The sequence below is a fragment of the Barbus barbus genome (assembly GCF_936440315.1).
Source record: "Barbus barbus genome assembly, chromosome: 30".
Lineage (NCBI taxonomy): Eukaryota > Metazoa > Chordata > Actinopteri > Cypriniformes > Cyprinidae > Barbus > Barbus barbus.
This window is the reverse complement of record NC_136758.1, coordinates 10,160,083-10,174,590: the sequence shown is the minus strand read 5'-3', so window position 1 is coordinate 10,174,590 and position 14,508 is coordinate 10,160,083. Positions and strand designations below refer to the sequence as shown.

At 37.0% G+C, this 14,508-nt stretch overlaps 2 protein-coding genes across 4 annotated transcripts in view; both read left to right on the top strand.

The window, feature by feature from the left end:
- Nucleotides 1–372: 372 nt before the first annotated feature.
- LOC306850360 (codanin-1-like) lies at nucleotides 373–13,173 on the top strand. The gene is made up of 28 exons (XM_079385941.1): nucleotides 373–482; nucleotides 1,527–2,197; nucleotides 3,934–4,134; nucleotides 4,210–4,400; nucleotides 4,845–4,964; nucleotides 5,775–5,853; nucleotides 5,934–6,054; nucleotides 6,129–6,238; nucleotides 6,335–6,424; nucleotides 6,564–6,639; nucleotides 6,719–6,924; nucleotides 7,525–7,657; nucleotides 7,747–7,890; nucleotides 7,980–8,146; nucleotides 8,225–8,306; nucleotides 9,190–9,279; nucleotides 9,409–9,463; nucleotides 9,582–9,715; nucleotides 9,799–9,902; nucleotides 10,018–10,167; nucleotides 10,257–10,320; nucleotides 10,520–10,598; nucleotides 10,714–10,922; nucleotides 11,283–11,387; nucleotides 11,516–11,579; nucleotides 11,681–11,841; nucleotides 11,968–12,075; nucleotides 12,195–13,173. Exons 1-28 carry the CDS (start codon nucleotides 405–407, stop codon nucleotides 12,288–12,290), a joined length of 3,888 nt encoding a protein of 1,295 aa, XP_079242067.1. The 5' UTR covers nucleotides 373–404; the 3' UTR covers nucleotides 12,291–13,173.
- A 422-nt stretch (nucleotides 13,174–13,595) lies between these two features.
- Nucleotides 13,596–14,508, top strand: part of LOC306850755 (uncharacterized protein) — a 43,574-nt gene continuing 42,661 nt past the window's right edge. For all 3 annotated transcript variants that reach the window (XM_079386601.1, XM_079386600.1, XM_079386602.1), the window contains exon 1: nucleotides 13,596–13,870. In XM_079386601.1, the coding sequence (XP_079242727.1) occupies nucleotides 13,824–13,870 (47 nt within the window). In that variant the 5' untranslated portion in view covers nucleotides 13,596–13,823. The remainder of the gene's footprint in view (nucleotides 13,871–14,508) is intronic.

Below are 14,508 nucleotides of genomic sequence, written 5' to 3'. Positions count from 1 at the left end.
GAATTAAATATGGCAATGTGTTTGTTCTGTACTCTTAAAAATCTTAAAAACGCAAAACCTTTTAAAAAGAGTTACAGAACGTATTTTTAGCACAAATTAAAAGGTTAAGTCTGTATCTTTAAACGTATACGTCTGAATATGTTTATTAGAAAAATATATATTTTTTTTCTTGTATCACAAAACTAAATTCAAATAAATGAAAACAAACATTTTCTATTTTTTACCAACACCCTCTTTTTTAACAGTTTTATTCAATAATCAAATAAAAGGTACAACCACATGTGAACTTTTATTTTGAAGTGCTGTCCACATCGCCGGTGTCGTTGAGGTTTGCGCGCGCTGCAGCGCTCAGCCAATCCCGCCCCTGACACGAGGCACGTCACTCGCGTGATACTGAGAGCAGAATGGCGGCTGTTTTGGAATCGTTACTGCTCGGTAAAGCGGAGTTGATGGAGGCCGTGCTGTGGCTCAGAGGACAACACGTAAGAGTTTACACCGAGCACATGCTGTAGAGCCTCACTGTCGCTGCGTGGCGGAGTGGAAGAGGGATTCATTTCCTGAAATACAGTCTGCTAATCTATAGCTGCGTTAGCAAACAAACACTAACGAGTCGCTTTAGTTTAGCGGTGGATATTTACAGTTTCTCTTTTAGACGATAACTGTTAACGCCACAGAACGGCAGGAACGTTGTCATCAACAAGTTTGTTTTTGGTGGAAAATTAAAAACAGGTTTTAGGGGAAGTAAATATTTAATACACAAAACCTTCCAAGTTGCTACTAAGATAATTGTGAATTAATTTTTGTGTTAGAATAATAGCTAAGCTTTATATATATGTATATATACAGCGATGTTTTAGTATTATTTATAGTATTTATTAATACTGTATTTTGATTATTATTTTTTTTGTTGGTATTTTTGTATTTCCAAATTTCGTTTTAGTGAGTTTATGTACTTTGTCATTTTTATTAATTTCCATTTAACTTTATTTCAGTTTTAGTTGTTTTATTAAACTTATTTTAGTTAGTTCTAACTTTTCCTTTAGTTTAGGCATTTTAATTTTTTTTTATTTAACATTTTTATTTATTTTATTTCAAATTTTAAGTTTTAGTTTCAGTTAATGATAACAACACTGATAAATGGTATGAAGTCAGGAGATTTCGTACACAAAAAAATCCAAATTAATCTCAAATTGTTCTTTTTGCTTTGGACACAAGTAACTTGTTTGAGGTTTATTATTTCATACATAAAGTGTCATAAAATTTGCATTTTGTTTTATTTATTGTGATTACATAAACATACAATTATGATTTAGTTAAGAAATTCAAATGGATACTTTACATTTTAAATTTAAATTCTAAATTTTAAATTATGTATTTCTATTGCTGAGAATTTACTTGCTTTTCCAGATAATTTAATACGTTATTTCATAACTAAAATTTCGTCTGTACTTTAAATGTATTCAATTCAAATGTAGCTAGTGGCTTGGATCATGACTTAATTTTGATGTTTCTTTTTGTCTTGCCAGGTTTGTGAATCCCAAAACTTTCCATTCAAGTTCAGCAAAGAGGAGTTTGTGCCTTTCCTTTTGAATTTTTTGCGGGATCAGAGCAGTCAGACTTTGACCCATGGTCCCACCACACCTGCCAAGACCCCCAGCACCTCCAGATCAGTCAGGACTCAGGACTCTTCTGATCGGAGAGGCAAAAAATCCACGCCAGTTCAGGGTCCACGCAGCGCCAGCCGAGTCCAGCTCTTCTCTCCTGCCCCGTCTGTGTCCCCAGTGGGCGGGAGGAGTGAGCAGGAGACCCCATTTAACGGCTCTCATTGTTTGAGTGGCGTCAGTGCCCTCAGTAGCCCTTCCTTCAGCTCTGTGTGGAGCCCTGCTCCCCGCAACACCCCCTCTGAGCGCCGCTCTGCCCAGCGCTCCAGTCTTGGGGACTTCATGACGTCACCCCCAGAGACGCAGCACAGCCACTCCGCACAGCAGCACAGAGGCCGCAGGAGGAGTGGGGGGTTTGGGGGGGGTGCGCCCGGCCGTCAGACGGGAACTCGCGGCGCTGTGTCGGAGGAAGGAGGAGGACGGAGGAGCAGAGGTGTGGGGAGGATTGAACCAGTGTCACCCCCAACACAGGTGCAGCTCAACTTCAATAATTTGGAAGACTTTCCTCCAGTGGGTGCCGCCCAGTCTTCACCAGTGTAAGTGAGGAGTCAGTGACTAATATTACGGGGGGCAAAAAAAATCTAGTTGAAAACACGTTTCAATATCTTGGAAATGTATTAATGTTGGTTTCAAATGTAAAAAAAAAAAAAACCTTTATACCAGTTGAAAGAAGCTTCTATGTAAATTCTCATTTATACATACACATTCACTTGCTCACACGCAAAAAAAATAAATATATATATATATATATATATATATATATATATATATATATATATATAGCTCTTTTTTTGGTTTTGATTGCTTCTATCATCACCACTTTGGATAAGTGTTTACTAAATGTGAATGCGTGTATTTATATATGTGACCCTGGACCACAAAACTAGTCATAAGCGTCAGTTTTTCGCACATTACTAATCAAAAATTGAGTTTTGATATATTTATAGTAGGAAATGTACAAAAATTTTTAATGGAACACGATCTTTACTTAATGTCCTAATGCTTTTTGGCATAAAAGAAACATTGATCATTTTGACCCATACAATGTATTTTTGGCTAGTGCTACAAATATACCCCAGCGACTTAAGACTGGTTTTGTGGTCCAGGGTCACATTTGTAAATGTATATGTATGTGTGTATATATAGATAGATAGATATATATATAGATAGATATATGAAGAGTTTATTTCCAAAAACAGGAAAAAAAAAGTTTTTAAAATTTTGTTATGTTATAATGTTTTTGTGTTAGTTAAAACCTAGTTAAAATAACCCAACTGTAGTTTGTTTGAGATTAATTGAAATGCACAGTGATAAAACATGATTTTTGAAAATGGTTAAAAACGGAGTTATCCGTTTTTGCAAAAGAACTCTTCATACATATAAATATATATATGTGTGTGTGCGTATATATATGAGGATCTGCAGGGGTCCTTGCAATCATGTAATTTTCTGCTTTTTGATATCTTAGTTTCCTGCATGTTTTTGCATCATTTCTTTTAAGTTTTTCAAATATTAATAAGCAGTGATATGGTTCTTTTAAACACATTTTTCTCTTTGAAATATTAGAAAAAATATGACATTATATTTATATTATGTAATGGTGTCTGTGTGTATAAATATATATTTATATACACATACACACACATTACGTAATATAAATATTATGGCATATACACAGTACATAAATGTTTATATACACAGTATATATATTTAATGTATATTTAATATTGCATTTTTCTTCATCATACAATCAGGACAGTTGCATCACCCTGACATTTTTATATTATGTCCCCTAAAATATTAAAATTTTAAATTACAATGAATCACAAATTAACATGTTCATTATAGTATAGGTGTATTCAAGTCATTTTATGTATGAATTGTATATTTAGAGTCACCATAAAATCAAAATGGACAATTCTTTTCATAGAATATTTGCAGTGTTTATAATAAATGATTGATTTGAACAATTTAGTCAGTTCTTAGTGAACTAAATAAAAACTGCACTACATTTTTTTTTTTTCAGAATCTGCAGAAGAAGAATGCTATTTCTGGTTCATTCTCATTTTAATATATTTTAAAACATATTAATTTAAAAAATGATCTCATGGCATTGACTTTGACAAAATTAAAATAGAGAGAGTTTAGATTCTATCTGTATTTTAATTTTTCACATTTTTGTTCTAATTAGTTGTATGTATGTGCATTCATTGCAATTTCATGATAAATGTAATATGAAAGATAAAACTAAACTTTTCTCCTGCTTTTCCAGAGCAACCAAACCTTCACGGAGAATCAACCCAACCCCTGTAAGTGCAGAGCGGCCTAACTCCAAACCTAAGAGCTGCTTCATATCCACCCCACTCAGCCTGCCTGCCAGTCCCCCTACCATACCAGAGAGCGCCAGGGCCAAACTGACCGCTAGCAGTCCTCACAGTCTGCAAGAAGAGAGAGAGTTGCTTAGGAGAGAAAGGTATGTTGGGGCTCTAAGATTTAGTTCGAACGATATCCCTGTGTTTGTCACTAATTGTCCTCTTGTCTTCTCTAGGTCTAAACTTGCCCAGCAGACCAGCTCCCCACTGAAAAGCACACCCGCCATCTGTACCCCAACCAAAGTAGTGCACAGACAGGGGTCGAAAGTGACCCCTGACCCTCAGTCACCTTGCCCTGATCCTGACAAAGTGACTCAGAAATCAGAGCTGGATCTCTTAGCAGAGCTGTATTGTACCTGCATTTCAGGTGAATGGCCTCCAGAGGGTGCTGTATACAGCTGTAATCTTTTACGGTTGATCAAAGTTTGATTCTTACTTTTTTTGTGGGAAAATCAGTTATGACTGAAAGGAATATACATCTACGGTTCAAAATATTGGGTTCAGTGTTTTTTTGTTTGTTTGTTTTTAAAGAAATTAATGATTTTATTCAGCAGGGATGCAAAATTCTGCTTTGCCATCACAGGAATAAATGACCTTCTAATATATATATATATATATATAAATATATAAATTAAATTGTAATTTCAGAATATTACTGTTCCTCCCCCCCGTGTTTCTGATTAAATAATTGCAGCCTTAGTAAGCTAAAGAGACTTTTTTTCAAAAACATAAATGTCTTGACCTAAACTTTTGAACTGTAGTATAAGATGAAGTCTGTTCTGTTTTAAAGTTTAATGTGTTTTGCCTCTAGAGAACCTGGTTCCTTGTGTCTTCCTGGAGCTGTTCTTCGTGCTGCAGCTCTTGACATCTCGTGGTGTGTCTGTCTCTGAATCTGGGGAGGAAGGAATCCATGTCTGTGAAGACAGCCCAGGTGAGTTTGATCACACACTGTCAGTAAGTTAGAGTTTATTTAATCCTTTAAGCTTTTTGACAACACTTAAATGTTAACTCATCCTTATGACATTTCTTCAGCATGATTTTTCATAATCATGCTATCAGCAGGAGAGTACAGCTTTAAAAAATGCATTATTCATAAATTATTCTGTGCTGGAAGCTATTCTTTATAACATTTATGATCAGCGTTTGTCATCTTTTTTAAATTGTACTGTTCTACAAAGTAAATTTCTTAAACTCAGTGTATTTTACAGTAAATGGTATTATTGCAATTATAAGTAATATTTTGCTACTAATACTATTACTATAGCTAATACTATTATACTAATCAATGTTAATTATTTAATTCTTTAATATACAATTATAAAGTTGTTATAATTAAGAATAGTAATAATATGGTTAATAAGTATATTTATCTTGTTGTTGTATAGTCATATTGAATGGGTTCATTAGTGGAGTTTATGGATTTTAAAGTGTGGATTTAAAAAAATATATGCTACATAATTGCATCACTGTGCTTGTTAGATATTTATTCTAGGTTTGAGAATGAAAATCTTAAGTATGAATAATAAACCTTAGAGAGATTAGACGCAAACCCATAATTTTCACAACTTTCATCAGCTGAAAAATTGGTATGTTGTTAAACAACAGTACAATCCATTGAACGCAGTTCTTCTGTCCCTTACAACCTTAGTTCCATTCCTGTCAAAAATCTATTTTTCGCTACACTGCTCAAGGTCTATGATGCTGAATTTGATCTGTTTGCTGTTCATTTATGGTCATGCAGATGTTTTGGAGAAAGCTTACCTGGGAACTGTCCACAACTGTGTGTATTTTTCTGTGAGGGTGTTGGAGAATCAGTTTGAGTAAGTCTGATTACTGTTTAATTACTGCTCTCTCAGATTGGTGTCAGAGTGTCTGACTTTCTGTCTTCTCTGTTTGTCAGGTTGGTTTCACACCTGGACAAATGCACGCTACGGCTTCTGTCTGAGAATGAGAGAGTCGGGACTTTCTCCTCATCACTGAAAGATCGTCTGGCACAAGCTCAGGACAACTGCACAGCTAAAGTAAGCATTAGTTTAAAAGCAACCAATAAATTACCTTTGAAAGCTCACACTGAATAATCCCCTCACTTCCTCAGGTGCTCCCCAGTCCACCTTTGTTCGTTCATTCAGTCCCGTTCCAGCCCGCCACAGACAATCGCTCCAATTTTAGCAGTGACAGGGCCTTCCATACCTTTAAAAAGCAAAGGTACACTGCAGACCATTAATATTTTTCAAATATATGTGAAGTTTCTGTCCGTTTATCAGTTTGATATGTTTCATGTTATGCTTTCTGCTTTTGTAGGGATGTCTTTTATGGTTTTCTCAGAGAATGGGAGGACTCTCATAAGGAACCTGGCTGGGATTTTGAGGCTGCATTAGGCAGTAGAGTCAGGTGACTCTTTTTTTTTTTTTTTTCTTTTCTTTTTTTCTTTTTTAATGGACATTTTATGCTCTTGGTATGATATACATATCCTCCCTAAATAATTTTTTTTGTTATTCATATTGTAATTTTTTTTTATTTTTACTCGCAGAATGATGGTCAGTCAACTCACAGCAGCAGGAAGCCATTCTCACTTTGCTCGACTCTTCCAGAAACAGCTGATCCAGGTGAGCCACAATGGCTGATTCTCACATTTCTACTTATCTTCTGTTTGGCTGTTTTATATTCTTTCTGTTTCTTCTCTAGATGTGCAAAGGCCCTTGTGTGCTGGGCTCCTCCAGTGATGCCCCTGATGCTGATCTGCTCGGCATGCTGGGAGCAGACAGCCTAGGTCGTCTGAAACGCCTGCAGCAGCGTCTGGTCCAGCCTCAAGGACTCATTGGTCCCTGCCCTCCACCATCCTTTCCTGGTCATCAGGAGTTCTTCAAGTGCTTCCTTCAAACAGCCAGCTGGTAAATGTTGTCATAGGCCTTGAACGTTTTGAAATTTGAGTGCAGTTTAATTTCCTGTTGACTTTTTTTTTTTTTTGAAACAGGAAGTGCGTAGGACTAATCAAAGTGCGTATCTCTTTGTTTAAACAGCAAATAGTTTACATAACAGCACAGAAAAATCACAGCTTGGTGAAATGCTGGCAAAAGCAATGGAAATACTCACCAGAGCTACATTTAATTAAAAATATCGTCACTGTAATATTGTGAAATGTTATTACAATTTAAGACAGCTTTAATTTTTTTTTGTTATTTATTCATGTGAAGTCATTACTGTAGTCATCAGTGTCACATGATCTCAAGAAACATTTCTTATTTTTTATCATTAATATTTTTGTGGAAACAAATTTTTTTTTGCTTATATAAGTATTAATTTCTTTAAAAAAGTTTACTGACCCTAAACACTAGTGTATACCTGCTTAAAGTACATTTTGTCAGCTTTTAGGAGTATAGTGACATGTCAAAGCTAATAATAATAGATTAAAGTCTCAAGACTTTCATTTTGAATTAATGGATTCATTGTGTTTTGGTGCTTGGCTCTAATTCCTGTCATCTTTATTCTAGCTGTCAGCTAAACCAGCATCTGAAAGATGGTCTGTGTCAGCAGCTGCTGAAGCTAGATGATGTGTCCATCCTTGGTCCAGACGCCAGCCCTTCCCGGGGAGAGGAGACAGGTGATGGAGACATGGAGCAGCAGGTTAGAGCAGAAAGCAAAATATTCACATGCTCTACAGTAATCAGAGGCTTGAATGGGTTTAAAACGCATATCTGTGGTCTTTGTTTTAGGATGAGAAGCAGCGTTTCTCCTCTGTGCTTCTCACAGCTCGACTTCTGGCCAAGTTCTTGGGCTTCATCTCTTTCCTGCCTTACCAGACCTCTGAGCTGCCATCAAGAGACATACAGGATACTGCAATCACTCTGCGGAGCAAGGTAAGGATTGTATGAGGGCAAGATTTTATTTTTCCTAGAAGTTAGTATGTTTCACAACCTGATTTGTTTTTATATACGTATATTGTCAGAGTTCTCCAGTGCTGGATGTGTGTGCGGTGTTGAGGAGTTCAGTGAATCGGAGACGCACCATTCTGACAGTGCCCTGGATAGTGGAGTTCCTGTCCATGCTGGATTACGTCGGCCCATTTCTTCCTTTTTACAGGACTGCTCTGTGCCTTCTGCTCCAGATCTACAAGTGAGTTAATGACATATAGGTCAAAGATGATCTCTGTGTGTGATTGTGTTGTTAATTATGGTTATGTGTTTGTGTCAGGAGGATGGTATTGGGTCGAGGAGGGGAGCTGTGTTACATGAATCAGCTGCTCATGGTGGCAGTTTTGGGCTGGCTCTTCCAGGTGAGATATCTCAAGTGAGGCTCCAAAATTGATTTGAAATTGTGTAAAAAATACTTAAATGTGCGAAACAGCAGAACACCGTTATCTAATAAAAGACATATAAGCTGAAATAAAAATGGGTGGTGTGACCGTAAATGTTTGAACGAGTAGAGACACTGCTGATTTTTGAAAATTTGACACCAGGGTTAAAGCTATTGCTACTCTGCAAAAACTGTTGTAGACGGAGACCTCAACTGTGTGTACAGTTGGACAAATTTACTTATGACTAGGGGTCAACAGATATGTGTTTTTCAGGGCCGATTCCCATGCCGATTATTACAGATCAAGTGGACTGATATTTTGAATCGACATGTATGTTTGGTAAAAAATGAAAATTAATGTCAAAATTAAGAACAAGGGCTCTTACAAAAACTTTCTTTAAGTGCTTTTAAATTATTTTAATGGCAAATCGCTTTTGAAAATGACCGATACTACATAAAAATGCTTAATATTGGCACGGATAATAGGTCAATACTACTCATTACACATCACTCCATGCCGTTATTTATTATAAAGTCCAAAAATATACTTTTTTTCCCCCAAAATGTATCCAAAATGCACCTAAATAGTGATCTGAATCTACTTTTAGAGTAAAAGCAGGTGTAAATGGAAGGGTAACTGGGTTCTTTTTCGCTTCTGCTAACTGAAAGAGGTCTGAGTTTGGTAAAGAGCAGCTGAACACGGGTTAAAAATGACTTAATTATTTACTGTTGAAGATGAGCAGCTTTTATAATGCGTTATGAGGTGATAATTATTTATCATCACAATTGACCAAATTTTGCAGCCTGGACAAAGAGATGAGTTATGAACCTGTCAAATCTTTCTGTAACTGTCTCTCTTTTAGATCCCTATCTTCCCTGAAGATCTCTTCTTTAGCACAGATCTAAAGGAAGACATTAAGGAACTGGAGAATATTACAAGCTCTCAAGGGCTGGTGAGTGCTCTGGATACATTGCTCTGGATACATTTAACTTTTTCCTTTTAAGGAAGAAAAGAAGTGCTTATTTATCTTTCCTTTTTTCTGAGTTCACAATGTGTATAATACTGTATATTTACTTTTCAGGACACCCTCCTGTTAGTGGATCAACAGCTTCTCTACACTTGCTGTCCATATTTAGGTGAGAGTGAACTGTTTGGGGAAAAATGTGGCTTAAAATTATGTATTTTACCAAGCTTCGGTTGGAGTAGATTCCAGTTGAGGGTGATGGATGTGTCTTTATGTCATTCTTTTGGCAGGGGAGTTTCGTAAACTTCTTGCTGCTTTTGTGGCTGGTAGTACATCCAAAAGCGGAGGCTTAATTCGCAAGATCACCCCCACGTCTGCAGAACTGAGGGGACCTTCCACCACCCGTTCACAGCAGAAACTTCAGGTACGCTGCCAGCAAAATGCCTTCCATCTGTAGAAGAATTAAGGGCATGTCATCCATGTGTGGCTATTCATGTTTTTCCATAGGTTGACCTGGAACAGGCCTTCTTTCACAACCAGCCCCCATCTCTCAAACGGACTGTAGAGTTTGTTGCTGAGAGAGTGGGTTCCAACTGCGTCAAACACATCAAGTCAGTCTCTCAGCATTTAGTCAGTTTTTTGGCTTTTTCTGTATGTTAGTCAGTGAAAAAAATCAATTAATTGGCTTTTCATAATTTCATATTTTCATAACTCTGTGTGTGGTAGGGCTACGCTTGTGTTGGAACTCGTGAAGGGTGGAGAGAAAACTCTCAGAGATAGTTTGGGTTTGGAGGGTGTCAACACGGCCAAGTTAAATGATTCTATCTGTGCTCAGCTGTGTGACGCAGGCATGCAGGCTCTAGAGACAGCAACCAGGTCAGCAGCTCTCTTCTCTCATTACATATATATCATGTTGTTGGACATGTTTTAAACTAGTTGTCCTCGGTCACATCCTCTCATGATAGGTTCTGCACTGAAAATGCCCCTGGAGCTGTCAGAGTACTACTTCCTCTGGAAACATCTCCTTCTGTGAGTAAAACAGTTTCTATTTATCAATTAAGTCCATTTAAAATCCTGTTGCAATGCTCAAACACTGTTTGTCTTGGGTGTACAGTGTTGTACAGAATAATTTTTTTTGTAATCTCATTTCCTGATTAATTTTAGAAAAAAGCCTTAAAGTTCATTTATTTAGTTTCCGATAGGATTAATATTTTTTGGTGTGGTTTAGGTCCTGACAACTGCTGAGAGCATCACCACTCGTTTGGCTACAGAAAAGGCTTGCAGCTGGCTATCCGCCAACATCACAAGTAATGAAGCCTAATTTTAGTGACATTTTAAAATGGCAAATGCTCCAATACTTTTTGTAGCATGTTTTTTTTTAAACAATGATTTTAAATATTCCTGATTGAATATATCCCTCAGCACTGCTGAAGAGGGAGTGGAAGAGTGCGTTTGAGAGGGTGATGAAGAGCGTGCCCTCATCTGTCAGTTTGAATGCTGAAGAGGGCGAGGGATCGAGCAGGAGTCAACAGGTCCAGAAGAGTACCTCAGGGCTTAGTGCTGGGTCCTCTTGTGTTTCAGACTGCACCCATAAAGTTCCACTTGGATCAGAAGTCTTGATTGAAATAAAGGTGATTTATTGCTAATTGGGTGTCAGAAAAGTTGTACAAACTAGTTAAAACAGATTCATTGAAGACTGGTGGATTGCTGATTGTGATTTTTACAAAATATAATTTAATTGTGAAGAAATGAGACATTGCTGAAAATAAACTTAGCGAAACGTTTTTTTAAATTCTAAGACACCATTATCAGAAGTATTATTGTATATTAAAATTAAAGCTATTTAAAACCATTTTCATTATTTTAAACCGTTAAAATCTGTCTTACTACTAATAACAACAGTTGTAACAAGAAAGCAATGAGCAAACTGGTAATTTAGGGTCATTTTCAAATGTGAGTCAGATCACAAACCATGTTGTCTCATGTTTCAGGAGGCTCTAAGTGTTGCTGTAGGACCTAGATCTGACGAGGTTTACACTGTTCATCAGATTGAGTCTCTGCTGGACAGAGTGGAACAAACACTTGGATGCAGAAAAGTAATCAGAACCCCTTCAGCGTACTTGATTCAAAACTTTATAGTCCACATCATTCAGTGTTTTTAATACATTATTTTAACTGTTTACTTTACTTACACAATCTCTCCTTTGTCCTGGTCTTTTTCTAGCTCCTCTCCCCGGTGGTTGGGCAGATGTTGTTGCGTTGTACTGTTCAGCTTGCCTGCAAACTTGGTGAGAGTGCAATTAATGGAAAATTGAGAAGAGTACATGAAGTCAGTGCTGAACATGATTAATATCGTATTGTGTCTGTTTGGATTTGTTTCCATGTTCAGTATCTGGGGAGCTGCCACTTGTCTCCTCAGCCGAGGGCAACAAGAGACCTGCTCTTCTGGAAAAGTTTCTAGTTCTCTGGTCTCAGACTCCCTCTCCACCTCTGCACCTTCTCCTCAGTGAACCCACTTTGACTGCCATTTTTAGTGCCACAGATAGTGAGGTAAATCCGCTGATCAAACCTTGATGATTTTGTTGCGGTTTGCTTGTAAATATAACACTTATTCTGTATGAACAGTAACAACACTGGTGAAGTGATTAAATTGTGTTTTATCCTTTAATATCCCAGAGAACTGACTACCTGTTCCTGATAAGACAGCTAATAGAGAGGGGTCTTTTAGGAGAGGAGGAAGTGGGAACTAACTGGCCAAAGTTGTCAGCGTTATCTTGGCCTGAGGTATTTGCTTCTTACATGTGATGTGTGTTAACTCATTTTAGAGAAGGCAAAACATTCCATTTTGAGGCAGGAATTCTCACAAATCACTCTCTGATGGCTTTTCTCATTTGCTCTTGTAGGAGACAGTAGAGAAGTTTCAGCAGCTCTCTCTGGCCACCCAGTTCCCATTGCCTTCACTGCAAAACCACAGGGACATACTGCAGGTCTCTCAATGACCACTAGGTGGGCACATGAGTCTACATTACCAACTGTACACATGAATCCCAGCCAAACACTATTGTATTAACAGATGAGTGATGCATATTTGAACAAAAGAATGTTTAAACCTGCAATATATATGATTTTAAAAATATTTTAAAGTCTGATTTATTGTTAGTTGCAAGGAAAGTATTTGCTGCTTAAACATGTTGAGTTGATTAACCAGTCATTGATAGATTATATACCTTAAAACACATTTTGTGGGGAAATTTTAGCAGGACTTTGCCAGTTTTTACCTGTACTGCCTTACAGTAGAAAAAGATAAAGACCATTCACTGTGCTTTCTTGTCTTTATAAAATCCTATTTATTTGTTTTAAGTGTATGTGAATGTTTTCTGCTTGTTGGTTGGTTGTGAGTGTCTGTCTGTCTGTCTGTATGCATTTCTTAGTCTATATTTGCGGAATATTTGCACTTTGTTAATGTTGGACAATGTTTTCATCTCTTTAATGCTAAACCTATCTAATGTAATAAAATGTAATTTTGTGAATGTCTTTCATCTGTTAGATTTATAGCTTAGCTGGACTCTAATATGCAAGGCTGCACTTTTGACAAATTTAATGGGAATTGACCATTTTTAAAAATGGAAATGAAAAAAATAATAATGGAGAAATCAGGGAAATTTCTATAGATATTCATTTTTCCCTGTAGAAATAATGCCGTGTAATGAATTACTCCTGTGATAGCAAAGCTAAAGTGCTCCACTTTTCAGGTGTCCCATGATCCCTCGGAAATCATTCTAATATGCAAATTTGATGCTCTAGAAACATTTTTTTTTTTCAATCTTGAAAACATTTGTGCTGCTTAATAATAATAATAATAATAAAGCATTTATTTGCCATAGATAATGTCTGTAAGGTTTCACGCGTCCTTGCTGAGTAAATGTATTTTAGTAACATACATTTGACTGAGCCCAACATTTTGAACATTCGTGTATGTTTTTAATAGCGGAAAAACAATTGTCCTAATTGGATTACACGAGATTATAATAAAGCAGAGATATGTAGTTAATGCGTGCCTTCAGGCGAACACTTCGCCTTTGTTTCTTTTTCCAAAGTTTCCTACTATGGCATGGCGATGGCTTGGCTCATGAATATTAAAGACATACTGACGTTGCTTCCCAGATTGACCAGTAAAAACATCCTAATTAATATTTGAGCCCCGCCTTATTCAAAATTAAAGATTCGTTCAGCAAATCAGAAAGAATTTAGAACAAACGTCATCCTGCCTTCTTAATATTCATGAGCGATGCCTTCGCCATAGTAGGATTCGTAAGCTCCCCTCCAGTAGAGACGCCAGGAAGCTTCAGCGCAGTTCAACTGCGGCCGCGGCTTTATGCTGTTCTCTGTGATTGTCTAGACGATATCAATAACATGAAACGGTTTCCTCACTCTGCTCGGAATAATTCAGTGCTCTGGAGGGGTTTAATAAATGGACTCTAACGGACAGCTGAACTTCAATTCATCGTTTCCCTCCGCCCGGTGTCAAACTAATGGCAAACGTGAAAGTCGCGATTCGAGTCCGTCCGCTGAACTCCAGGTACGATAAGCTTTCATGAATCTTATATTGCATCAATTATCTGTAAAAGTGCACGATACCAATGAATAGAGTCATAAGGAGTTTATAAACAGCGTTGAGTTGTTGGCGCTGTTGCTATGCCTGGGAATAGACCTGCGCCGACTGAAACAAATAAACTGCCGTTCAATAAAACTATTGCGCGAGCTCTCTGCATTTACACATCTCATTATATTGCAAATCTATTTGATGCACTATATATGCAAGTAATTTAAACTTTTAACGCGTCAATCTAGAGATTAAAAAATGAATGATCGCATATTCAAAAATAACGCATAAGCATGCATTAAATATATAATGCATAAGCAGTGCATCCATGAAGATGATGCATAAGCAGTGCATATGAAGTTGTATTGAGCAACGCTGTTTTGGTGCTCGATAAATGTACTATGATCTCCAAAAATCTCCTTGAATCCCCTTAAAACCCCTTCCCCTAAAGGAACTGACAGTACTTTAGAATTATAATGTCTTGTTTGTGTTAATTTGACAGAATTGCATTGCAAATGTGTTGCATCAGTAAAATCGAATGGATGTGTTTTGCTTTAACTTTTTAAAAAGGGGGGTATCCTGTACACAGAGTTTGCCTCATGAGAGTCCATTGC

Excerpts from the sequence above, each read along its gene's own strand:
- LOC306850360 (XM_079385941.1), top strand. The coding sequence starts at position 405 with ATGGCGGCTGTTTTGGAATCGTTACTGCTCGGTAAAGCGGAGTTGATG. Across the intron at positions 6,425-6,563 it reads GCATTAGGCAGTAGAGTCAG|AATGATGGTCAGTCAACTCA; the intron begins GTGACTCTTTTT and ends TTTTACTCGCAG. Across the intron at positions 9,716-9,798 it reads GTTCACAGCAGAAACTTCAG|GTTGACCTGGAACAGGCCTT; the intron begins GTACGCTGCCAG and ends GTTTTTCCATAG.